The sequence below is a fragment of the Panthera onca genome, chromosome A1, assembly GCF_046562875.1.
Source record: "Panthera onca isolate mPanOnc1 chromosome A1, mPanOnc1 haplotype 2, whole genome shotgun sequence".
In the NCBI taxonomy this organism is placed as follows: Eukaryota; Metazoa; Chordata; class Mammalia; order Carnivora; family Felidae; genus Panthera; species Panthera onca.
Genome location: NC_138339.1, coordinates 30,255,705 through 30,282,395, shown reverse-complemented (window position 1 = coordinate 30,282,395; position 26,691 = coordinate 30,255,705). Strand labels below are relative to the sequence as shown.

Sequence of the window (26,691 nt, the reverse complement as noted above, 5' to 3'; positions counted from 1 at the left end):
ATCAAAATTTGAAAAAGACAGGTGAGTCCAACTCAGTTTTCCTTTTGCCTTAAGCTTTAATACAGCTTGGCACAGCACTGTTATTCATCCCACTTTTGTTTAAAACACTGGTATATTATTCATCCTGGATTTTTTGCATTGATTTTCATTTTTTATAATGTTGCATTAAAATGTCATTTATCTTGGGGTGCCTGCGTGGCTCAGTCAGCTAAGCGACTGACTTCGGCTCAGGTCATGATCTCATGGTTCATGGGTTCGAGCCCCGCGTCGGACTCTGTGCTGACAGCTCAGAGCCTAGAGCCTTGCTTCACATTCTGTGTCTCCCTCTCTCTCTGTTCCTACCCTGCTTGTTCTCTGTTTCTCTCTGTCTCTCAAAAATAAATAAACATTAAAAGAAAAAAAATTTTTAAATGTCATTTATCTTGATTACTGAGTTATTTGGCACCTCCTTAAATTTTGTGCTTGAGCCTGGCCCTAGTCCAGGCCCTGCCTCAACTTAATGCCTCCCTCCATTTCATCAAATTTAGCCCAAACTGGACCACCAGACCTAAATATAAGGCGTAAAATTTTTAGAAGAAAATCTGGGTGATCTGGGGTCAGTCAAGGAGCTCTTAGACATGACACCAAAAGTACACTCTATAAAGAAAAAACTGATAAGTTAGGTTTTATCAACATTAAAATCTTTTGCTTTGTAAAATACACAACTAAGAAAAAGAAAAAAATAAGCAAGAGACTAGGAGGAAATATTTGCAAATATACTAAAAAGAACTTAACCTAAAAAGAACTTGGTGTCTAGAATAGATAAAGGACTCTGAAAACTTAACAAGAAGAACACAAACAACCTTGGTTTAAACCTGATTTAAAGAATTTCAAAAAAATTTGAAAAACTGGTGCTTCAACAACACAGAGTTTTGGTGGGGATATTGAGCAAGTGGAAAAGAAATACACCGATGGTAAAAATGCAACACGGTGCTGTTAATCGGAAGAACAGCTTAGCATTTTCTTTTAAAAATAATCACATACTCACTGTATGACCTAGGAAGCCTACTCTTAGGTTTTTACTCTAGAGAAATGAATGAACTGAGATATGAATGCTTATGGCAGTTCTATACATAATCTCTAAAAACTGGAAACAATCACATGTCCTGCAGTAAACTGTGCTATCCCCACACAGTGGAATACTATTGGCAATAAAATGTAACAACCAAATCAATACACACCATGACCTGGATGAATCTCAAAAGCATTCTGCCAAAAGATGTTGGTCTAAGAAGGTTATACGATATGAATCCATATAGAAGACAAGTTCTTGAAAAGGTAGTACTACAGTGGAGCACAGATCAGTGAACACTAGGGGTTAGGAGAGGGGGGCAGGGGAGGCAGCGAGTGTGTGACCCCAGAAGCAGAGCACAAAGAAGTGTTTTGGGGGTGATGGAGCTGTTCTGTACCCTGACTGTGTTGATGGTGGCTACATAAATCCATACATGTGTTAAAAATCACTGAACTGAACATTTTTTAAAAGGATAGATTTTATTGTATAATTTTCAAAAATAATAACAATGAGTCAGCACTAAATTAGTTCTTATCATTTTCCTTACTTAAAAACAGTGAATGACTTGATAAGGCAAATATTACCAAAACATCAGGGATTTCTTTACTATTTGCATGTGCCTACAGATGAGTACTCAACTGTATTCTTCAAGTCCCGAGAACTACTGTCTTGGAACATCCACAACATGATAGTTTTATCCGCAACGAGAAGTAATTTCATCAAGTCTTACTGATACCAGCACCCCCTTGGACATTGTGAAGCTAACAGCTAACTTAGCAGGGGACTCCAGCTGAGGTCCAAGTTTATGTATGTATCTATGTGTGTATGTATGTATGTGTGTATGTGTGTATATGTATGTATATATTTGCAGAAAGAGTGGGGGAGGGGGCAGAAGGACAGAGAGAGTGAGAGAAAGAGAGAGAGAGAGAGAGAGAGAGAGAGAATATTCACAGGCTCCATGCTCAGCAAGGAGCCCAATGCGGGGCTCAAGCCCACAAACTGTAAGATCATAAACTGAGCCAGATCAAGAGTTGGACACTCAACCAACTGAGCCACCCAGGCACCCCGGTCCAGTACTGTTTAAATTGAACTCTCATAAGTATGCTGCTTGCCTCAAGAAATAATTTAGTAATCCAAACCACAGAAGCAGCCAAAATGCAATATTGTTTTTCATCATAGCCCAATGGCATACCTTTTCTTCAGTGATTAAAGAAAATACTCCTACAGAAAGTAGTAGGCGCTGATCATTGTGCATCCTGACAATAAGACACTGTCCTAATGGCCATGTTGGAAATTAGCTCTTGACCCTAAAAACGGTAGTGCTAGAGAAAGAACCATGTAACTGTTGTACTGGCAGATTTACATTAAAACTGCATTATTTTCTACTTACTCCCAAGTTCTTCATCAAGTATTCATACATCTCAGAAGACCAGGTAACGACCAGTGCTCATGTACCCTGCCTTCCTGTTCCCAAAGAGCAAATGCTCCAAAGACCTATGTTGAATATACTGTCTTATCACTTGGCTGTTGGGAAATACACATATTTTATTAAGTACAAATATGTTAATCAGTATCCATAGAGAATCTGCATTGTTTAATCCTCCCAAGAAAGTGAATTACAGCAAAATTTCATTAAGCTGATGCTGCTTTATTGAAAATAATACATAATTCAAAGCAACTGCTATTCCCTAGTCAACCAGCTGCCTGATTACTCTTTAATAAAAATCAGATAACGGAAAGCTAGTTAAACTCAAAGCCCATTTTTTCCATCCCCTGAGCTTCACATTAGGAAGGTTTCACTGTATTTTAGAAGGCAGATAAATGCCAAATATAATTTTTCTTTTGAGTTTATTTTCAGTTGGCATTCACACTGTCAATAGCTCCAGTTTCCTCTGTGTACTATTACCTGTATGATCCTGGCTGGGCAAAGACATTGCTTGATTCCTTTATTTCTAGAAAGCACTTAAAGAGGTGCAATTCTGCCTGAGCTGGAATCTCCTATCAGTGAGACAGATCATTAGTCTACTCCCAGTATGAAATGAAAGAAGAGAGGAGTTGTTCAATTCTCCAGAGACCAGCTATCACAAGCCTAGCTTCATTAATTTGTTTGAAGTGAATTTCCAGAGTGGTTATATCCATACTCAAATGTAAGAACAAAGATACTTTCCAAAGCCATTTCTGAGGACTTCTGGAATAGCCATTAATTTGAATGACCTTTCTGCTCTCTTACATATGTACAAATAATGGAGGATGATTGTAGTCGGAATGGTCAGCATGTTCCTTACACTTATAAATTAAGATAAATAGCTAGCTAGCTTTGTGATGGGTCCATTATTTTATGGCTTTGTTATAACCATTTATTCTTTCCCTTAAATCTCTTTGGATTTAAAATATCAATACACTCTGCTAATAAAAACACAAAAATTTGTTATGTGAAATGAAAGCAGTAATACTTTCATTCTATGTTATAGGTCATTCTTTAGGTTAACAAATACAGCAATTTTCTTGGACATCAAAATTTATTAATTTAAATGTCATATGGGGAATAATCTATGTGTGCCATGATTAGATATGCTATTTACTTTCTTAGTGATCTTTTCTACATTGTCAGATTTTTAGATTCAATATGTACTACATTTATAGCCAGAAAATACATTAAAATACCAAAAAGTTGAGGTGCCTGGGTGGCTTAGTTGATTGAACGCCCAAGTCTTGATTTCAGGTCAGATCATGATCCCAGGGTTGTAGGATTGAGCCCCGCATCAAGCCCATTAGACTCTTAATCTTAAGCATGGAGCCTGCTTAAGATTCTCTCTCTTCCTCCCTCTGCCCTTCTCTCCCTGCGCTCGCACTCTCTCTAAGAAACAAAGAAATAAAAAAACCCAAGAGCTAATAGGATATAGTCCTCACTGATATATATGAAGAATCAGAGCTTTCAAGTTAAGGAAAAATAATGTAAATTCAAGTTCCCATCAGAACTTCACCTAATTAAATAAAGAAGGAAACATGGTTGATATGTTTATAGAAGTGTTTTTTTTTTTTTTTTTTTTTTTCAAAAGAAATCATTTTTTTTTTAGGGGCTCCTGGGTGGCTCAGTCGATTAAACATCCGACTTTGGTTCAGGTCATGATTTTGTGGTCTGTGAGTTCAAGCCCCACATCAGGCTCTGTGCTGACAGCTCAGAGCCTGGAGTCTGCTTCCCATTCTGTGTCTCCCTCCCTCTCTCTGCCCCTGCCCCGCTCATGCTTGCTCTCTCTCTCCTTCTGTCTCACAAAAATAAATAAATATTAAAAGAAAAAATAAACCATTTTTTTAAACACAATATGGACCTCACTTTCTCCTTAGTGTATCTAATAGACTATCTCCATAATAAGATAAATAGGTCTTAAATAAAATATTTCTCCTTCCTTTGGTACATATATATGCTATAATTTAATTAATATAATTTTGACAATAATTATGTATTTTTCAATCAGTACCCATGATAATAAGGGGCAGGAATACAGCCTGTAGTAAGTAAGTAAATAAATAAATCTGGCAGAAAAACTTCAAGTTCTCCCTATCTTTTAGGGGAAGGCCAGAATTAATAATAAACAGAAAAGTCATTGTTTTTATTTCACTTTCCTCCATTTGATGAAGATGCAAATAGTTGATAAAGTCCCAGGAAGACAGATCCAGAATATACACTTTCTCTAACTGTAGAGTTGGATCCATGAAAAAAATTAATAATAAGAACTCAAACTGATTATACCAATTACTTGACATTCTGAGTTTTCTTTCTTAAATAACATAAATGAGATGTGCATAATCTAGATTTCATTTCTCACAGGAAGGGGATATTCTGGAGAACAAGTAATGGTAGAAAAGAAGCAAAAACCTTGGATAATCCTTGCTCTATACGTTCTCTTTGGTGGTTAAATAATGTTCCTAAAGATAATCAGATATGTTTTAGTCACAAATGAATCTTTTTTCTTCCTTAAAATGCTATTGTATTTCTTCTGTTGGTACTCGTATTCTCAATCAACTTTGAAATATCTAAAGCAGTTTAGTTGAAAATGAATGAACAAACGAATGAATGAATGAATGAAATAAAGCAGTCTAGTTGAAAATACCAAAGCAAATTTCCCTTCCTTTTCCTTAAGTGGCCATATACCAGATCAGTTTGCTAGATGCTATAGCCAAGTTTTGTAAATAGAAGTTTGATTTTTTTTCCTTCTATTGCTCACTTTGTTCAGTCAATGTTCACAGAAACAGAGTTCCCTCACCAAAGCACATAAGCTAACAAATCAGAAGAATAGTCAGGATCAAGTGTGAAATTTCTGGCTTTTTGCCTTTCTACTTTTTTTCCTTAAATATTTTTTTTAGTGTTTATTTATTTCTGAGAGAGAGAGACAGGAGAGAGAGTGCAGGGGAGGGGCAGAGAGAAAGGGAGAGATGGAATCCCAAGCAGGCTCCACACTGTCAGTGCAGAGCCTGATGCGGGGCTTGCACACACGAACCATGAGATCATGACCTGAGCCAAAACCAAGAGTCGGATGCTTAACCAAATGAGCCACCCAGGCGCTGCTTCTTTTTCACTCTTTTCCTCTTTACCCAATTTCTTTTGGGTAAATTATTTCTGAAAGCAACTGAGGTGAAGAGGCTGCCATCTTAAATAATACCAGGTCAAAAAACTTTATTCCATTATGCTTGGGTTAAAGAGTATAAATGGTAATGTTAGAATAATTGTATAAATCATGTCCTTTGATTTATATTAGTTAAAAAGAGGGAAATTCTGTTAGTCATTTTATAACAAATTATAGTTTGATGAAAAATCACTAAGTTAATAATAGACCATAACGTTATTTCAGGGCATTTCCTGAAATAACTAGAACTTTGAAAAGGTTTGAAACTGTCTATGTTTCTTCCAAACATAATTATTAAAAAAAAAAAATGATACAACATCTCCAAATTATATTTTGTTCATTCTTTCTCTCCTATACTTTGATCACATAAAATAGAGTAATGGTAGCCTTTTACACAATATATAAAAGCTTAGAACCCCATCTTACACAAAAACTAAAGTGAGCTTGTAAAACTCAAGATTCAAGTTATATTCTGGAATTTATCTTAGAAAGGAGGCTAAGCACACTACCCGAATCATAAAAAATTAGATGATAAATGAGAAATATGCACTTTTTTTAAGTTGAGTAAACACAATTGAACTACAGAGAAACATCTAAAAATAATTTCGGAATTGTAAAACGTGTGTGAACATCATACAATAAAAATAGTAAATGTTAGAGAAACGTTTGTCATTTCCTAGTGAAGAGTATCTCTACGTTGAATAGAGAAAAAAAATTTTCAGAGCATATGACAATGCAGAGACTAGAATTAAAACTAGTTTTTCCTTTAAGTTTGTTTCAAAAATAAATAAGGAAAATGCAATTATTATGTTTTTAAAAGCTATTTATTGTGAAAGTTATAGTATAGTTTTTAGTTATTAGGAAACTGTATAGCTGTTAACATCCCTGACTGAAGACAATATTTGGTTCCATATACGTGCCGAGCTTGGCATTCTAAAATATAATGATGTAGGGGTGTATTTTTTTATTTTAGAAGAGGATGTGCGAATACAATCACTAGTATTTTATTCAAGTAAATGGATTCATCTAGGATAGACCTGAAGCCACCGTTGTCTGTGCCTAGTCGAGCAAGCACACCACTAACTGCTGATAGGAAGGATGAGATGTTGTCTTTTATGTAAATTAAAACTCAACATAGTAAGTACCTTACCACAGCAGAGTGCGGTATTTCCAAAAGAAATGACTATTCTGGTTTTTAATGACAAAAACACAATAAAAGAAGAGCTATTTTTGGTCCTTCTAGCAAAATGCCCACCCTCTTTATCCATTCCAAAGAATATACTTATTTTCTTACATTCCAAGAAGACTTAAAACTTCAGAAAATAAATCAAAGAGACATTTTAAAGTTCCTTTAACATAACATTCTACTTACTATGTAAACAAACACAGTGCTGTCTGGGACAGGGGGTGGGGATGGGGCGGCCTGGGCAGCTCAGTCACGGGTAAGCGTCCAACTTTTGATTTCGGCTCAGGTCATGGTCTCAGGGTTCAGTTTGTGAGATGGAGCCGGGGTCGGGCTCTGTGCTGATAGCACACAGAGTCTGCTTGGGATTCTCTCTCTCTCCCTCTCTCTCTCTGCCCCTCCCCTGTTTGTGTGCTCTCTCTCTCAAAAACAAATAAACTTCAAAAGAACAAAACAAACAATGCTGTCTAATATTAACAACAAAAATGCAAACAAATCTTAAATCAATTATGTAAAAGACCACTTTAAAGTGCCATGGCTTTGTCCCTATTTGAAGTTTTCTCTTCACCCATCTATTAATACGGATCTCAAAATCTGTTTTCTGACTTTTCTAACATAATTCAATATAAGGTACAATCCATTTACTTAATGACCATTCTCTTTTGTTTGCTTCTCTTCATTTGCTCATCCCTTAAGATTCAGGTTTCCTAGGGCTCATATTCTCCATCCTTTGTGCCTTAAACTAATCAGCAGCCACTATTTCAACTACAAAACTGCAAATATTTCTCCCAAAATTGTGTCTTCTCTTCGGCACCAAACCCATGTACCCATCTGCCTACTATCTCCACCCAGACATCCTGCTGGCATTTCAAGCTCAACATATCAACAATGCACTATATTTCTTCCGAATTCTGCTTTCTTTTCTTTTTTCTTTCTTTTTTAATCTCAGAGAATACTGACTCAGTTTCCCAAGTAATAAACCTCAGCCTTCATACACAAATGAAATCTTATAAATCTAACCTTCACACTTCAGTAAAAATTAACTGTTCTAAAGCCTAAATCTGATTGTGTCATTCCGATGTTTTAAATAAACAAACAAACAAACAAACAAAGACAAAGTCACCTTCTTATTATGGCATACAAGATCAGGTTACTTTTCCATCTCTCCTGCCTCACTCTTTAGACACACTTGCGCTCTCCAGTATGCATTACACGTACTTCTCCAGGATACCATTCACTTATTCAATAACTATTGATTAAATACAACCTGTATGTCTGTCAGTTCTAAGCACTGAGGATATCACAGCAAACACAACAAAGTTTCTGCTCTAGTGGGCTTACATCCTGGTGGAAGAACACAGATAAAACAAATAAACATACAATAGATGCAATGGCCATAAGGGCTATGGAGAAAAAGATCTAGCTAGAAAAGCAACTCAGAGCAACACAGCAAATGGCATGTTCTATACACTACAAAAACCTAGTGTGTCTTAAAAGTGCAATCACACATCCCTTAATTTATTTAGGTTTCAATTTTAATTATACTTTAAAACCACAACACCATGAGTAATCCTGAAATGTACAGTCATTGAGAGGCATAACAGAACATGGCTTACTTCTGGAACAACCAATTATAATAATTTTATTTTTTGAGATTAAAGTTGATAGAGTCAAGAGTGTTTGCTTTGATTCTAGTATTTTAGTTGGCTCTTGGCTGTACCCCCCAAAAATTATTATTAGTGCTGGCACATTTCAAATTATGTCATGAGATTAGAATCTATAAAACCCAAGTACTCATCTAGAATTAGTCTCATTGTTATTTCATTGTCTCTAACTATACCATGGTTTCAAATTTAGGGCCTACAAATTAAGACTCCATAGTAATACTACAGCATTAGAGACAGGAGCTTTTTACTGGTGATTTAAAAACAGTTGTTCAATTGTCTGAATCATTTAAGTACATAATATGTCCCAACTGTTTACAAAGAGCTGAAACAACTGGAGAAGCCTACATTAAGGGCACTGTTTAAGATATAGGATATTGCTAAAGGATTTGACAGTGAGCCAAAGGAAACTTACAGACATTAATTGGTCTGTTTCATATTCAGAAAATAACAATGACTTACCTTACTATCGAAATAATAATACATACTTTAAAAGACTATAAAGGAATTCAGATTTTCCTCTGGGAAACTTCACTATTACTGCATCACATACAGCTCCAGTCTCAGGACAGGAATGAATGAATGAATGAATGAATCAGTGCACGCATGCTGGAGTTTTAGTACTTATATAAATATGTAAAGAAAACTAGTGGATTTTTTTTTTTTTTTTTTAGATAGCAGAAGTTAAATCTGAAATGTTTTAAGCTTCCAAATAACTAAATAGAAATTGAGCTCAGCGGAAACTCAGTCTTACAGCAATGACAATTCTGGCAAGCCAAATTCTGTCAAAGATTTTGTGGTTTAGGAAACGATGACACAATTCATCACTTTCCGAGGGCATAACTTTCATTTCTGTCCACAATCCCTGAATCTTCACAAACATGCACACTGTGGGACACTCGTTTCTACAGCCTACATAATAATTAGGTTAGCTTCTGCTCTCTTCAAACTGGTTGGCAGAGGGGCAAACATCCTCAGCCCAGCTGAAATTATGACTGAAGTGTGACAGACCCATAGGAAATACTGGGTCAAAGGAAGGGAAAGGGTAGATCAGCCAATCTGCACCAGTCTAATAATTCCTGTGCCGGAGAAAAAAAGCAACTACCATTGCACTGTAAGGGCCAGGGCTTATGTTCTATTTAAAAACTAAAACCAAAACAAAAGATGACTAAGAGGCAAACTTCACTTCATTCTCAAGGCTGAGAAGAAAAGAATTTACATACCGCATCTGTGATGTCTATTTCATACACCCTTTGGAAAGTCCGGCGCTCAAAGAAAACAAGTTTGCCGCTGCCACATCCCCTTTGAACAGATGTCCCAGTGACCACGAGTTTATCATCTGGACTGAAACAGCAGTCGGTCCTACAGACAAAAACCAGTATATAAGCATAAGCTTATGACCCTACAACAGTGAGTTAAATACAATATAAACAACACCATTGTAATAAGAAGTAACTCTTACAGAGGACTTACAGTAACTCAAGCACTTATTTTTTTGTTTAATTTTCACAATAATCCCATGAGGTAGATATTATTATTCCCATTTTACTGATGAGGAAACTGAGGCAGAGAGAGATTAAATAAACCTTGCCCAAGATCACAAAAGTAAGTGGTGCAGCTGGGATTCGAACTTAGGCAGTCTGATTCCAGAATGTGCTTTTAACTTCTTTGTGTGCTTTTAACTTCTACATGCTATATGTTTAATGTAAAGGAAGTATGGGAAAAACTCAATTATAGACACTGACGGTACTATAGACAAATAGACATTGTATGACTAATGTCTAAGCAGTGATTATTTTGTCCAGTTTTGGAACTATGTTTTTTATCACCACTATCCACCATCCCCAAATAATTTGAGGTTTGTCAAGTCAAGCACCATGAAATGAGGAGCAGGTTGGACCGCTGGAACCTGACTGATGGCTAGAATTCAACAGCTCTTGTTATTAGAGATCTGGCCACCTGATTGTGAATAGTCTAAGACATGATCCAAAGAAGTCATGCAGTTAGCATAGCTTACAGCAGGCATAATAGTTCAAAAAAAGTCTCATCAGCTATAAATTCATGTTTGTTTGTCCATCTGTTTGTCTTAACAGATAAATGCCATGGGCAATGGACCGCGCTAGAATTAGTGCTCTGCTATTACACTGTTTCCTGCAGTTGGCGCCTCCATCAACTTCACGCTCTCCCTGTTGGTCATTATTTAACACAGATGTGAAATTTTATTTCCACATAAATAGAGACTTTTGCTTAGGCACCAACTGCAGGACTTAAAGTTCAAATCCCACCTCAGCTGCCTCAGAAAAATCTTTACGTGTTTCAGTTGTCAACATAAGACAATGGAGAGAACAGTGTTCAGCTACCTCGAGCAGGATGTTCTGACCAAGTGAAGGATAGTGAATTATTGACTGGAATTGAGATAAGAAAAAATTGAGAAAACAATATATAATAATGCTTAGTAACTATGGAAAATTGCTTTGATGGAATGGGATTCAAATTTTAAAAGACAACAATACGGAGGCTTACCCTGTCATTTATACATATTAAAAAAAAACCAACTCAATCCCTTAAAATATTTTTACTGCCCAAAGACCTATGTGTGTATACACATAAACACACACATACAAACACATGAACATACATCATTTCAACTTCCAAAGAATTTTATGGTCTGAAGAATGTGCAAATGAAAAGAAAAAATAAAATGCATCTTCAAGAACAGATATCAAATACTCTTCATATTTCTTTTTAGAAGACATACGATATAAATTAACATTAAGGTGAAGAAATTTCTTGTTCACTCTCTTATGTTTATCAATTATTTAAAATACGCTACTTACATTGGGAACATGGTAGGAAGACCCGAGGCTGAAAAAAGTGGCTTATTAAACTGTCGAATGTCCCATAATTTCAATGTATCATCACCTAATAGAGGAAAGAAAAAGAAAAGACAGAAAGTGCATTGTCCAAAAAGAACTAGTTCCAAGCTTAGAGTTTGCTAACCTTAGTGTATAACTATAGGAAGGAAACAAAGGAAAAAAGAAAAAGAAAAAGAAAGAAAAGCACATAAGTGTTTTACTTTTTTAACTGTTTGGGGAGTTTGAAAGTAGTAGATGTGAGAACAGTAGAAAGATATATGATAATGAACTGGTCTCCTAGAAATAAATTTTCCAACTGATGTAGCATCTGTAGGCTAGAAGGAACCCTGGAGAATCTACTCTAAGGAGTGATTTTACAGCAGCTGGCAGTTCCCCTAAGGTACAGTTGAGCATAACCTGACTGCTTAAGAAGATATTAATTTAACAACCATCAGGACTGAAAATAGTTCAATTCACAACAGATTCTTTCTCCCGTTGGTGTGTAGATGAAGCTATCCATTAACATTAATGAGGGTGAGCCATGTGATTCCCTTCCCTCCAGTGTAACTCCACCTGTGGCTATCACTCTTCACTTTGCTGGGGAGTACAGCTTTTCCAAGCTCTTTAAAGTATAATGGATATTCTTCTAAGGATCACTTTTTTATATTTCTATAGGGCTACTAACTAATATTCTTGACCGGAATGAAAGCCAAAACTCATATAAGTAATGTCTTTGCTGCTCTTTTTCCCCCATGTCCACAGCTGAGACCCGCCTCAACCCCTTGGGTCCAATAAGGAATCAATATCAGGTGCAAGTGAGGTGAGTGGAGAGTTCAATAAAAGTCTCCACTCTCTCCCAAGTGACTCTTCCTCTGAAACACAACTTTTGGCAGGTGCACTAATCCACAACTGGCTGGACTGGGGTCCTGCTTATATTGGAAGAACTTTGTAAGATTCACCTTTTTGCTTTTAGTCTTGAAAAAAAAAAAAAAAAGATTACATATCCTCACAATTCTAAAACAGTAAAAAAAAAAAAAAAAACATTAATCTGCATTAAAGAGTTTAGCTAAACTGGCAGGTTCTGGAACTAGCAGGAACATCTTACAACACCCAGGGACTCTGGTGAATTGACTTCCATCTGTCATATTCTATACACTCAGGAAGAAAAAGGATGGAATATAGTATGCATGTTGTGTTGGCAACATGGTACCCAACAGCTATTACAGGATGGAAGGGGAAGGTAAGAATTATCACCAAAATGGCTTTGACTGAAATGGAATTAGTCCTGTACTTCTAGTACTTAACAACTGGGTTGGGGCTGGCCTGTTTTAGAATGCTCTGAGAAGAATTTTCAAACTACACTTCTCTCTTATTCCCCTCTTGCCTCCCCAGTGCACATTGGAGATTTGGGTACACCTTCTAAAGGGGCAAGAGTAAATGTGAAAATTTCTAGGTGAAACATTTATCATTTGAAAAACTTTCCCAGAAGATTCAGATACAGACTCTTGGGGTAAGAACCACTATTTGTAAGTAAAGAGTACACATAGTTTTAATTAAGAGCCATCTCAGGACTTGAACAGGTTAGAATTGATAAACCAAAATACATATTTTATAATACCCACCTTTTCCATATTTACCATAAATAGAAAATACATATACATGTGCTTTGCTTTTTTACAATTATGTAAGTAAGGGTAGTTTGGATATAATAGAGAAGGCTTCCTCAGAGGACAGAGAACCTGAATACAGTCCCCGAGGTACACAGACATGGAATGGCTGAACTGAGTGAAAGCTGTACCAAGTCTCTCCATCTCCCCCTCACTCCCACTACTCTCTACACCAGGTTGCAAATTCTTTCAGGAAAGGAACTCTGTCTATGATGTTCACATTGTATACCCAGCACCCAGCATAATGGTAACTCAGAGTAGTTACTCAACATAATATAGTAGTTGATGGAGTGAATGAATGACTGAAGGTAGTGTTGCTAGATTAACATGGCCTATGGAATAAAGACTAAATTCTTTATTTGATATTTAAAGCCATCTGTAACATGGCTCCCACCTACTTACTCTGCTGTTTCTTTCCCTCCCCACAAATGGGCCTCCAGGAAGATCCTCAGTCATGTCCCATACTTCACGTAATGCTTTACTCATAAGCCGTCCTTACTATTCTCTTATCTCCTTCAGTTAACACTTCGCTTATCCATGTGAGAAGGATTCAGCAAAAAGGTACAACCCATATTCAACCATATGAGTGTGGATAAGTAAACTTATAATATGGTCACATAAAACTACATAGCTATTTAAAAAATGACACCCAGGTATACAACTTTTTTTTTTAACTGAATTGTTATAGTGTTTGAACTGGAAAAAAAAAATTAATGGTGAGCTAACAGAAGACTCTAAATTTAAAAACAGTATACAAATACTGTAGAAAATCATCTACAAAATTCCATAAAGTAGAGGCAAAGGTCATCCTTGGAGGCTTCAAACTCTGATGGAATTTGAAGCTAAAATAAAAACTCAGGCAAAAAAGTACATATTTTCTAAATTTTACTTGACAACTTCTAATAAAACAATTTTGCCAAATTGGATATGCATTTTAATGAAAAAGAAGACTGACAAAGTTACATTAACAAAAGCACAGCTACCTTTACTGTTAGGATATTAGTGTAACTTTATTAGGGTTAATTATGATCATTTTATATATAGAAATACATCCGAAAGAAAGTTTTTAACCTACCTCCACGAGAAGCAAGGACATTACCATCATAGGAAAAAGTCACGCAGGAAGTGTCTGTTCCTGGGTCATGAGCCTGTTTATAGTGGAATTTAGGATGAACCTGTTTGCAAAGACAAGCAAAGTGTTAATTAACATCTCATCTGAATTCAAACAAGAACATTTCTGTGGCAAGAGTATTTTACTCTATCATCCAGAAAAGGATATATGTAAAATATTAATTTCATTTGATTATAGCTTTCTTTACCCTGGAAAAAAATTCCAATAGTTTCCAAAAACATCCATTTGCTCTAATAATAAAAAAGAGATTAAGTAAGTCCCATCTTTCAGACTGCCTTCGCAAGCTCTGAGCAACACAAGATCAACTCAGTATTCAGTTCTTATAAAGTTATTGGGACCATTTTCTATAGTTATCTGAAAGAGTAATATAAATAAAAATTACAAGTGAACATATTATTTATTAAATCAAATGTATCATTGTAGGACTGCCTGGCTGGCTCGGTCAGTAAAGTGTGTGAATCTTGATCTCAGGGTTCGGAGTTTAAGACCCATGTTGGGTATGTTGTATATATATATATATATATATATATATATATATATATACACACACACACACACACACACATACATATATATATATATATATGTATATATATACATACCACTGTATTCCTAGTATATGCCAGACACTGGGCATGTGGTTGTAGGCCTTGAACTCTCTTGTATGTGCCTGTAGGATAACGTTGTTGCGGGGGAGGAGGAGGGGGAGAGGTAACCCTGCTGCAATGCTAATCATATCCTAGGCACTCCATCCTCTATGGTCTCGTCTACTTCATTCTCACAGTCCACAAGTTAAGGTTCTACTATTATCATGTCCATGTTACATTTGAGGAAACTGAACCCCAGAGACTAAAGTTCCTTATCTAAAGCCACAGAGCTGGTAAGTGCTAGAGCTGGGTACAGGACTCAGGAGGCCTGCTCTTAAACACTACTTCTTTTCTGGTGCTGTGTGTTAGTAGTCTTTTTACTCCTAATATTGCTTCTTCACAGGTAATGACTTCTAAAAGTAACTCTACGATACTAATCCTATCACTCAGTTATGACTCAGTAACCAGCACAGGCTAAGGGACTAGGGAGTCAGTTATCCCAGATCTACCAGGCTAGAAAATTCCACTGAATGGACAGGGACACTCCTAGTGACAATAGCATGTAGGTCTCTGCTAGGAGCCACAGGTATAGGAATACAAGTGACCCCATCTCCTTTGCTCTTACCTCAACCCTAACAAGAATTGGTCACAAATCAGAGCTTCCAGCAATATCCCTGATGCCCTGTCAGTGAGCTTCCACCTAAAGGCTTCCAGTAATGAGGAGCACAGTACCTTACAAAAGCAGGCTGGATTTGTTTTTGTTTTTGTTTTTAATAATTTATAAATATTGAGTTAAATTTGTCTTCTCTCTTCCTCTGACAGTCTTAGAAATTTGTATTAAACATGGCTATCATGCTCCTACATCTCATGGGTACAAATAATTTGTTGATTCAACTTTTCTTTTTAACTGGGTGTCAACTGTACGGCAGACATAATGTTAAGCAGGGAAACACGAATGTGCAAAGATAAACATGGCTTCTTTCCTCAGAGAGCTGACAGTCAGTCAGTCCCCTCAAAGAACACAGTTAAGCATACGAAGGGACAAGTGGTACAATGGGGATGTGAAGAGTCATAAGTGAGCACTGAAGAGAGATGCCTAATCTAACCCTGAGAATGGGGGAGGGGGAGTGGAGGAAGAGGGGCAAAAACAAATCCTGTGACGCAGTGGATGAAAGTATGAGTTAGCAGATGAAGGAGCAGGATGCAGAGGCAAGAACGAGAGTACTGTGTTGTAGTAGGCAGAATTTTGACCCCCATGACCTCTTCCCTGCAGTGTCATGCCCATAAATATGTCACTCTACATGGCAAAAGGGACTCTGCAGGTAAAACTAAAGTTACTAACTGGCTATCCCTAAAATAGGGAGATTATCCTGGATTATCTAGGTGGGGCTGAAGTAGTCACATGAGTCTTTGCAAGGAGAACTTCCTCTTGGCTGAGGACAGAAGAGGAAGCCACACAGACATGACAGGAGAGTACGTCAGAGAGGCTGGAAGAATAAAAAGTGTTGGACATGTCACTGCTGACTCTGAAGATGTGTCAAGGAAATGGGTATCTGATTTCTGCCAATAACCAGTGTGTTTGAAAGAGGACTCTGAACCCCAGATGAGAGCCACATCCTTGGCCAATACTTTGATTTTAGCTTGGTGAGAGCCTAAGAAGAGAATCCCACCACACCATGACAGACATCTTACCTGGAGAAATTGTGAAATAACAAATTGGTGTTTTTTTAAGGCACTAAATTAGTGGTAATTTGTTAGGAAGCAACAGAAAGCTAACATGTGCATAAAGGTAAGAGAACTGGTTGGAGTCAAAGAACTAAAAGAAGCAAACCATGACTCGAGGGAAAGGTGAGGTGAAGGGCTGGTGTGAGCAGGGCCTCGATTACCAGGAGCCTTGTGGGCCATGTTCAGGACTTAGATTTTATCCTGAAGGCAAAAGAGAGCTGCTTAATGGAGTTTACTCAGAGCAGGACATGACTGGGTTTGCTTATTTTAAAAAGATCATTCTGGACACATGTGGAGATAGATTAGGAATATTTTGTTCCTCAGAAAAAACAAAACTCTGCTACCAAACTCAATTAGGAAAATTTGCCAATTGGTCATATTTCATCAAGTCATCAACTACTAAACTCTAAATAAAACTTCTGAAAGAGACTGTAGGGGTAACAGTTCACCAAAAAGCCTGTGCTACCTTTGGCCTCTCAGTGAAATTAACTTAGATTTTTTGTGGGGCTTTTTTTAATGTTTATTTATTTTTGAGAGAGAGTGAGAGCACAAAGGAGAGGCAGAGAGAGAGAGAGAGGGAGACAGAGGATCTGGAACAGGCTCTGCGCTGACAGCAGAGAGCCCAGTGTAGGGCTCAAACTCACGAACCGTGAGATCATGACCCGAGCTGGAATCAGAAGCTTAACTGACTGAGCTACCCAGGCGCCCCAACTTAGTTTTTGTGTATTTGTTTTAAATGTTTTGTTTATGTTTACTGACCCCTCATTTCAGGAGCGGTAAGGCAGTGGGGTACAGTAAAACGAGCAGTGGGCCAGGACCAGGAGATAGGAAATCTAGACTTAGTTCAGTCAAAAACTAGCAGTGCGACTAGGGACAAATTAGCCTCTCCAGATCACAAGTCAATCTTCTGTAAAATAAATGGACTGTGCGAGACGATTTCTAGGGTCTCTGATAGCTCTGTGATTCTTAAGAAAAAGACAAAAACTGGTATATATAAGTATATATAATATTTTCTAATTAAACTAACTGATCAATTATGTACTTTTGTATTATTAATAGGACAAAAGAGATTTTGAATGCCAATGTTTGACCATAGAAATACATATATACATAGATGTGTATATACACGTATACCAGTAAAGTGGGATACAGAACCTTAAAAGGCACAGAATCCAAGGGAATCCTGTCATATAAGCTTCAGCATGAGCTCAGTGGCAGCAGGTTGCTCCCTGTGACAGTCTGACTCTCTTCCTTGTTGCTCACACAGGGGTGAGATGAAGCTGCGAATGTGCTATTTCCTAAATTGGTCTTGCTTCTTTTTACTGCCCTGAGTGGGATTCTAATGTTTAAAGACATATAAGGCACCTGGTACACAAGCAAGGAAAAAGTGCAATGTTTCAAAACTTAAGGAAAGATTCTGCTGGATCTAACAGGTGACAGTACAACTACAGTACAAGGAACTGAATGGCAATAAGGTATTATGACTACAGGGGATTTTGCCTTAATCTAGTAAGAAAGGATTTTACCCAATATTCATCTGCCACACTTTTATGCTTTTAGGTCTCCTCATTCAGGTACTCCTTGGTTTGTTGTTGTTGTTGTTGTTTTGATTGTTTTTTAGACTTCATGCCCAGCGTGGAGCCCAACATGGGGCTTGAGCTCATGACCCTGAGATCAACACCTGAACTGAGATAAAGGGTTGGACTGAGGCACCCAAGTGCCCCCATTTAGGTACTACTTTAAAAAGCCACTCTAATAAAGAAACTGATCCCATTCACAATTGCACCAAGAAGCATAAAATACCTAGGAATAAATCTAACCAAAGATGTAAAAGATCTGTATGCTGAAAACTATAGAAAGCTTATGCAGGTAATTGAAGAAGATATAAAGAAATGGAAAGACATTCCCTGCTCATGGATTGGAAGAATAAATATTGTCAAAATGTCAATACTACCCAAAGCTATCTACACATTCAATGCAATCCCAATCAAAATTGCACCAGCCTTCTTCTCGAAACTAGAACAAGCAATCCTAAAATTCATATGGAACCACAAAAGACCCCGAATAGCCAAAGTAATTTTGAAGAAGAAGACCAAAGCAGGAGGCATCACAATCCCAGACTTTAGCCTCTACTACAAAGCTGTAATCATCAAGACAGCATGGTATTGGCATAAAAACAGACACATAGACCAATGGAATAGAATAGAAACCCCAGAACTAGACCCACAAATGTATGGCCAACTCATCTTTGACAAAGCAGGAAAGAACATCCAATGGAAAAAAGACAGTCTCTTTAACAAATGGTGCTGGGAGAACTGGACAGCAACATGCAGAAGGTTGAAACTAGACCACTTTCTCACACCATTCACAAAAATAAACTCAAAATGGATAAAGGACCTGCATGTGAGACAGGAAACCATCAAAACCTTAGAGGAGAAAGCAGGAAAAGACCTCTCTGACCTCAGCCGTAGCAATCTCTTACTCGGCACATCCCCAAAGGCAAGGGAATTAAAAGCAAAAGTGAATTACTGGGACCTTATGAAGATAAAAAGCTTCTGCACAGCAAAGGAAACAACCAACAAAACTAAAAGGCAACCAACAGAATGGGAAAAGATATTTGCAAATGACATATCGGACAAAGGGCTAGTATCTAAAATCTATAAAGAGCTCATCAAACTCCACACCCGAAAAACAAATAACCCAGTGAAGAAATGGGCAGAAAACATGAATAGACACTTCTCCAAAGAAGACATCCAGATGGCCAACAGGCACATGAAAAGATGTTCAACGTCGCTCCTTATCAGGGAAATACAAATCAAAACCACACTCAGATATCACCTCACGCCAGTCAGAGTGGCCAAAATGAAGAAATCAGGAGACTATAGATGCTGGAGAGGATGTGGAGAAACAGGAACCCTCTTGCACTGTTGGTGGGAATGCAAATTGGTGCAGCCGCTCTGGAAAGCAGTGTGGAGGTTCCTCAGAAAATTAAAAATAGACCTACCCTATGACCCAGCAATAGCACTGCTAGGAATTTACCCAAGGGATACCGGAGTACTGATGCATAGGGGCACTTGTACCCCAATGTTTATAGCAGCACTCTCAACAATAGCCAAATTATGGAAAGAGCCTAAATGTCCATCAACTGATGAATGGATAAAGAAATTGTGGTTTACATACACAATGGAATACTACGTGGCAATGAGAAAAAATGAAATATGGCCTTTTGTAGCAACGTGGATGGAACTGGAGAGTGTGATGCTAAGTGAAATAAGCCATACAGAGAAAGACAGATACCATATGGTTTCACTCTTATGTGGATCCTGAGAAACGTAACAGAAACCCATGGGGGAGGGGAAGGAAAAAAAAAAAAAAAAGAGGTTAGAGTGGGAGAGAGCCAAAGCATAAGAGACTGTTAAAAACTGAGAACAAACTGAGGGTTGATGGGGGGTGGGAGGGAGGGCAGGGTGGGTGATGGGTATTGAGGAGGGCACCTTTTGGGATGAGCACTGGGTGTTGCATGGAAACCAATTTGACAGTAAATTTCATATATTAAAAAATAAAAAATAAAAAATAAAAAAAATAAAAAAATAAAAAGCCACTCTATTGGAGGTTGGGTGTTTTGAAACTTCTACAATTCATTGTTTATAATGCAAAACGTGTGAATATATGCCACAAAACAAGTTCCACCTTGTCTTTGTGACTTCCAGTATTTTCTATTGCCTTATCGATAACATCTCGGTACAACACTCTTTTAGAGTGACAAATTGCTGCGTATTAATGACTAAGATTTCAAAGGAGAGACTGCACTCAAAATTTCTAAATCATTTCCTTTTTTAAAGGACCCAGTAAAGGGGCACCTGTGTGGCTCAGTCAGTTAAGTGTCTCACTCTTGGTTTTGGTTCAGGTTATGATCTCACAGTTCGTGAGTTTAAGCCCCGAGTCAGGCTCTGTGATGATAGCACAGAGCCTGCTTTGTATCCTCCTTATCCCTGTCTCTCTGTCCCTCCTCTGCTTGCTCTCTCTTTCTCTCTGAAAAAATAAATAAACTTAAAAAAAACTTTTTTTAACGAACCCAATAAAAGAAAGAGACAAAGTGTCCTCACTTGAGATGGACAGCTCACAGATTCTATGTCAAAAGAGCTCAATTATTAACTTCACTTTAACCAGTAACAAAAGTTTCTTCTAATGATACAAAATAGATAGCCAGAGGGGATCTTAAACTTTTGTAAAATATCAACACTTGGACAGTAACAATGACATACACCCTCACACTCTGGAAACAGAGTCAGCCTGACTAAAAACACTTCTGGCATAATGTGGGAAATCTAAAACTGAGACTTCTCCTTTAACCTTCTCCTTTAACTGATTTTATGATCATCCGAGGCAAAGAACATCGTTCTTTAGGGAAATGGAGATTATTAACTCCTTTATATAGGTTTCCTATCCTTGGGAGTGCCTTATGTTATGATTTGGAGAGTATCAAGTCTCCCGTGTGCATAATGCTGGAAAATGCAAGCAGAAATGCTAGAGCTTTAAAGGCCCTCTCCTGAGATATAGTACAAACTCCAGTTGGTAAAAATGTCCTTATATCCTCTCTTTGCAGCTGCTCAGGAGCCTCTGGCAGTACAAAACTCCATACATTATAAGCAACAACCATCCATTTCTGGGTGGCTCTAATTAGGAACACTTTTCTTAAACTGGGTCCAAGACTCCTTCCTAGAATTCCAACACCTACTTATGGGTCCTGGTCCTGTCATCTGTGGCTATGCTAATTCTAGTTTTTCTTCTCTAATGCAGTCTGCCAGAATCTCCAAGAAAAATATGACATCTTCCACAAAGTCTTAAATATAGCATTCTTGAAATCCTAAATGTAATCCAAACATTCTCTGGTGCTACCAATGGTCAGTGAGTGTACATCTGGGGGCTGCCGAGATCTGTCTCAATCAATGCAAGAGGAACAACAGCCCTCAAAATGATCAAAACACATTTTGTAATTAATAGAGACAGTGGAATTAACTATTTTAAATGAGAGGATTTAAGTGAATTGCTGGGCTGAAAATAGAGAAAATTTTAATGGAAAGAATATTGGTCCTACAGTCAAGCTGACTCCACCTAAATTTTCAATTTGATACATTTTAGTTTGACCCTGGCCAAACTGCTTAATCTTACTGTTTCTCAGTTTCTTAATTTTTAAAATTACACATCTTCCCACCCCTAACTTCTCCTCAACTCCCAAAGACACCTTGTTATATCTGACCTACTAATTCCTGCTTATGTCAATACCACACATACATTAAGTCTCTCATAGGGGCCTCCTTTCATAAAGCTGCCAACATGCAACTATGCTAACAAAACACAAACTCCAAGAGCAAGATGAAGCAAATCCTGGGCTCTCTAACAAGCGAGGTGTACTAGCATTTGTCCTCTCACATCTAGTTCTAGGACCCCCTCAATGGATATAAAATTCCTTTCTCACTGGGAATCTATTTTCAAGCTTAGTGATAACCAAGCAATTCTGTATTTTCAATCACATGCTAGAGTTATACTGGGATTAAAAATATGCCAGGATTTTTTAAATGGCAATATGAAAAGCCAAATAAATGTACGTCTAGATGGAACATAACTTGCTCCTGTTTCTCTGATTTTGGAGACCTGTAGTAAGGAGAATGGGGAGAATACATACGAAAGAATAAGAACTGTCACGTGAACATGCTTTGCCATTCCCTACTCCCATGAAGCCTTCATTCTAGTGAGGAAAAACAGACAATAACACCTCTCCAACTGATTCTATGACATTCAGGTTAATATACTGTATGAAAATATGGCATAATGATAAAAAGCACAGACTGTGCAGCCAGACTGACAAGTTCAAATCCAGGCTTCACCACTCACCACCCACGTGATCTTGGGCTGGCTAATCTCCCTATGCCATCTATTAAATGAGAATAACAATAGCATCCACTTTAGCTGTTGGGAGAATGTAATGAGTTAATGCAAGTGGCACACTCCTTTGCAATATAACTTTGCTACTCTTTTCATCAAAATGTGCCATTTACTTCTTAAAACCTGGGGTCTGGGTATGGACACGTGACTTGTTTGGGCTTATAGGACATGTAGCCACAAAAATGTGCCTCTCACACCTCCCACTGCATAAACTGCCACTTTCCCTGCTTCTGTGACTTGGCCAGGCTTTGTAAGGGCTGCTCCCAGCCAAAGACTGAGCACAAGGGATAAAGGACTCCTAATTAATCTGAGTGACATTTTCCTGACATTGTGCTATTAGTCTGAGACTCTTTTTTGCACATAATGCTGGAAAATGCAAGCAGAAATGCTAGAGCTTTTTTCTTTTCCTTTAATAGAACAGCTTTCTTGAGATACAATTCACATACCATGGAATTTGCCCACTTAAAGTATGCAGGTCAATGATTTTAGCATTTTCAGAGAGTTGGGCAACCACCACCACGATCAATTTTAGAACATTTCCATCACCCCCGAAAAGAAACCACATACACATTAGCAATCATTCCCCATTTCCCTCCTAACCCCTCAGCCCCAAGCAACCACTAATCCAGTTTGTCTTTGTATATTTGCCTATCTGAACATTTCATATAAATTAAATTATACAATATGCTACCTTTCACTTAGCATCCTGTTCCTGAGGTTCATCCATGGTGTAGATATGTATCAGTATTTCATTTCTTTTTATTGCCAAATAAGATCCCACTGTATGAATGTACCACATTTTATTTATCCATTCATCATTGGATGGACATTTAATACTCCTTCCTTTCTTGTCTTTCATAGAGGTATGGCCTGTATCTTTCCAGATTTCTCAGGCTCCCTCCCTTTTTCCCCTTACAGGCCCTTCCCCAGTAAATCTCATATGTTTAATTCTGGTCTCGGTGTCTGTTTTGGAGAATCCAGACTAACACAAGTGGTGCCATGAGTGATCCAACAACACAGCGGCTAAGATAAGAATGTGGGACTGGCTCATTCATTGCCTGGTAGGTAAAGAGGACACTGTCCTAGGTGGACTACGAGGTGCAGATACACTTTAGCACCTGGTACTGGTTCAACTGCTGCAGATTTCACTGGAGGTGACCTGGGAAAACTTCATGGGATAGGGGAATGTCCTTCTGGGTACAATGTTTTAGGCATTTAAAAAATATGGGAGGAGAAATGCCTACAAAGATGATAGTGTTGGCTGGCTACTGCTAGGTCATACTGATACCCTACAGAGGGAGAATGAGAAACTGAGGGCCATTAACAGTTGAAGACTACATGGGAGAGTCAGAGGGCCAACTGTAGTACTTTTTGAAGAGGCCCTCATCTCCTGCAGTGGAAGAACAGACACAGCCGAGCAACAAACAAAAGAGATCTGGTGGTTAGATTTATAGAGCTCCAAAGACATCTAAATGCTCAGCCAAGGCAGGTCTGCTATTCTAGGGTCAGGGCTCTAGTTGGGAAAACCTGAGGCCCTGAAACATAGGATAGGATATCTGGATGGAGGCCCAGAGAATGCTGGATCTGCAGATCGCCTTCTCCCCACCCGGCCACCCTGGGAACCCTCACAGTTTAGAGAGGTGGCCAACTCTTGCCCTAGTAAGAGCTAGAAATTCCTTTGTTTTGAAAGATGCTACAACTGCCTCTTCCCCACGAGGACCTGCTCCTACCTCCTCCTCTCCTGGCTGCTAGGCCAATAACTAGGGTTGAATCCCAGGATTACTCATTTGGGGAAGTGGCTGAAAGGAGGAAAGAGATTACACACCAAAAGAGATACAAGGATTAGCTAGCAGCTACTGGCGGGAGCCTTGACGTGCCTTGACTTTAAATTGTGAAAATGCTTAATCAAAGGAGCTTTGACATAAGGTTAGATAGGCAGGATACCTTGATTGGGGGGGAGGGGGTCAGATTTTTGGAAAAGGACCCCAGGGGATTGGGCAAACAAGCTGCTAGGATGCTGTGAGAGGCCTGGAAATGTGATGGCCAATGGTGAATGAAATCAAAACACCCTGATTGCCCTAGCAGAGGACAGAGAAAAGAATGAAAAGGCTTGGGGGAGTGTGCATGCTGGAATGGATATATTGTGTCAAGCTAGAAAACACAGATTATTATTTTTCATGGGAGGGCCCAGAAGAAATACCATTCACCAAGGCCATGCATAGGTGAGACGGCCAGCATCACCAAGAAGTTCAGGGGCAGCTCTCCTCTGCAGCCCAAGGCTAATGTCATGGAGCTGGACCATTAACACCCACGGGATGATGAGGCCTGAAGTAATAATAGCCAGATCGCAGTACTTCATTACTAGAAATCAAAAGGCTGCAGTTACCATAACATAAAGTATAATGACTGGAAGTCAGAGAGGCAGCCAAGGGGGCTTGATGTAGAGGGAGCTGTGGAGAAGGTTGGCAGAATATGGCATTCCTAGGGGGCAGAAGAGATGGGCAGACAACAAAGGTACTGCTTAATCTCTACCATCAAAAAGAGACGAACAGAGGAGGCTGAAGGTGGTCACCCCAATAAAAAGTCATGATCCCTTGTTCTGTTCCCATAGCTGAGCCTATTTTCAGATCAGGAGCTTACTGACTACAGAGATAGCCAGATCCCCAAGGAAAAGGGCAGTGCTACTCAGTGGAGCAGTAATTCTCCCAGTCCTTCCACAAATGGACTACTGACTGCAGACTTAATCTAGTGGTCGTCCCAACTGTAGCTGCTGTGCTGAATGACAGATCATAGCTAGAGCAGATCAATAAAGGCTTGAGGTGATTCTGGCAAAAGGGATTCCCACTGGCCTGGCCAAAGCTTTCTTAGAATTGTGTTGCTATCTGAGAGGCTTTCTAGCCAACCCTAACTCCCTCCTACCTTCCCTCTTTCCTCCATAGGAGATGGACCTGTATCACCATCTGGTAAGCTCTGGCCTCCTCTGACTCCTCACTCACTTGTTCCCTTACAGGAGTTTTGGCAATAGAAAGATCTCTTACACATCTAACGCTGCCTTAGCATCTGCTTCTCAGAGAAGCCTAACAGGGGACACTAGCAACCAAGACACAAGCAGAGAACTGTAAAAGGTCCATATTTGGGGACTTGCTCTCTTACTGTTTCTGGAACCCAGCCACCTTGTGAAAAATCATGGGCCAGCTTCCTGGATGACCAGAGACATGCCCAGTCATCCCTGTAGCACCAGCTGACATCTAGCCAATAGCCAGACATGTGGGTAAGGTCATCCTAGACCACCCAGGTGTTAGTTACCTGTAGATGCAATAGGGAACACAGGAGAAATCAGCCTAGCCACTTCAGACCAGAAGTATTGCCTAACTGACCTACAGTAGATGTTTGTAGTTTTAAGTTGCAAATTTTTAGGGTAGTTTGTTAGGCAGCAAAAGTTAACTCATATAAAGGATGTGAACAGTGCCTGACAGATACTAAACATTTTATGTGTTGAGCAGTATTATAAGTCAGATGATACTACAGGAGCATAACTCTTTGAAGAAGGTTGATTCCTTTTCCCCTACCTCGGCATTCTACCAAATAATATCCATCATAAACTAGTCCTAAAATCCAATAATTAAAATTTATTCAGCGTGATCACATCTTGTACTTTACATAATCACTATGCTCCTCTCTTGCCTTTCTGCATCTCCCTGTGAGAGCAAGAATTCTCTCTAGCAACGTCTCTTAATCCTTGCCCTGGTCGCTTGGGATCGCCACTGTCTCTAGGTAGTTGTAGTGTGGCTCCAGCCAGTTGCAACCATTCTTATATATATTCTTGGATACTGAATAAGACGGCTCCAGCAGACAATACCAGAGAGAAGAAAATGTTTAGAAATAGCTCATTCTTGGAGGGCATGGAAGGGAGGATTGCGTTTAAGCTGCTTTTCTTTATGTTACTAGATAAAAGCTCTTTCCCCACATTTCTGATCCTTTCTCTCAAGTAGGTCAGCTTCAGATTCTTTCTTTCCCAGGAACATCTGAACTCCAAGAATGCCAATGAGTCTCAGGGAACAGTATATGTTATACATCACATATTATGGTGCTTACAAGAGAACAAACTTCATAAATACAGCAAATGAAACTCAGAACTTTTGAGTGTGTTTCAAGGAAATAATATATTTCATAGTAAGTTGACAGTTTTCCAAGTTTCCAGCTTTTTCGAAAGAGATAATTATGCTCCAGCCAAGATGTTTTTCCCTTCCCTCGGT

The 26,691-nt window shown here is 38.6% G+C and overlaps 1 protein-coding gene across 1 annotated transcript in view; it reads right to left on the bottom strand.

Moving 5' to 3' along the window:
* The window catches only part of WDR70 (WD repeat domain 70), a 298,457-nt gene that overhangs the window by 38,577 nt on the left and 233,189 nt on the right, over window positions 1-26,691 (bottom strand). Inside the window, exons 11-13 of the mRNA XM_078445080.1 lie at window positions 14,121-14,220; window positions 11,361-11,445; window positions 9,747-9,885 (exon numbers count right to left, since the gene is read on the bottom strand). Of these exons, the coding sequence (XP_078301206.1) occupies window positions 9,747-9,885; window positions 11,361-11,445; window positions 14,121-14,220 (324 nt within the window). The remainder of the gene's footprint in view (window positions 1-9,746; window positions 9,886-11,360; window positions 11,446-14,120; window positions 14,221-26,691) is intronic.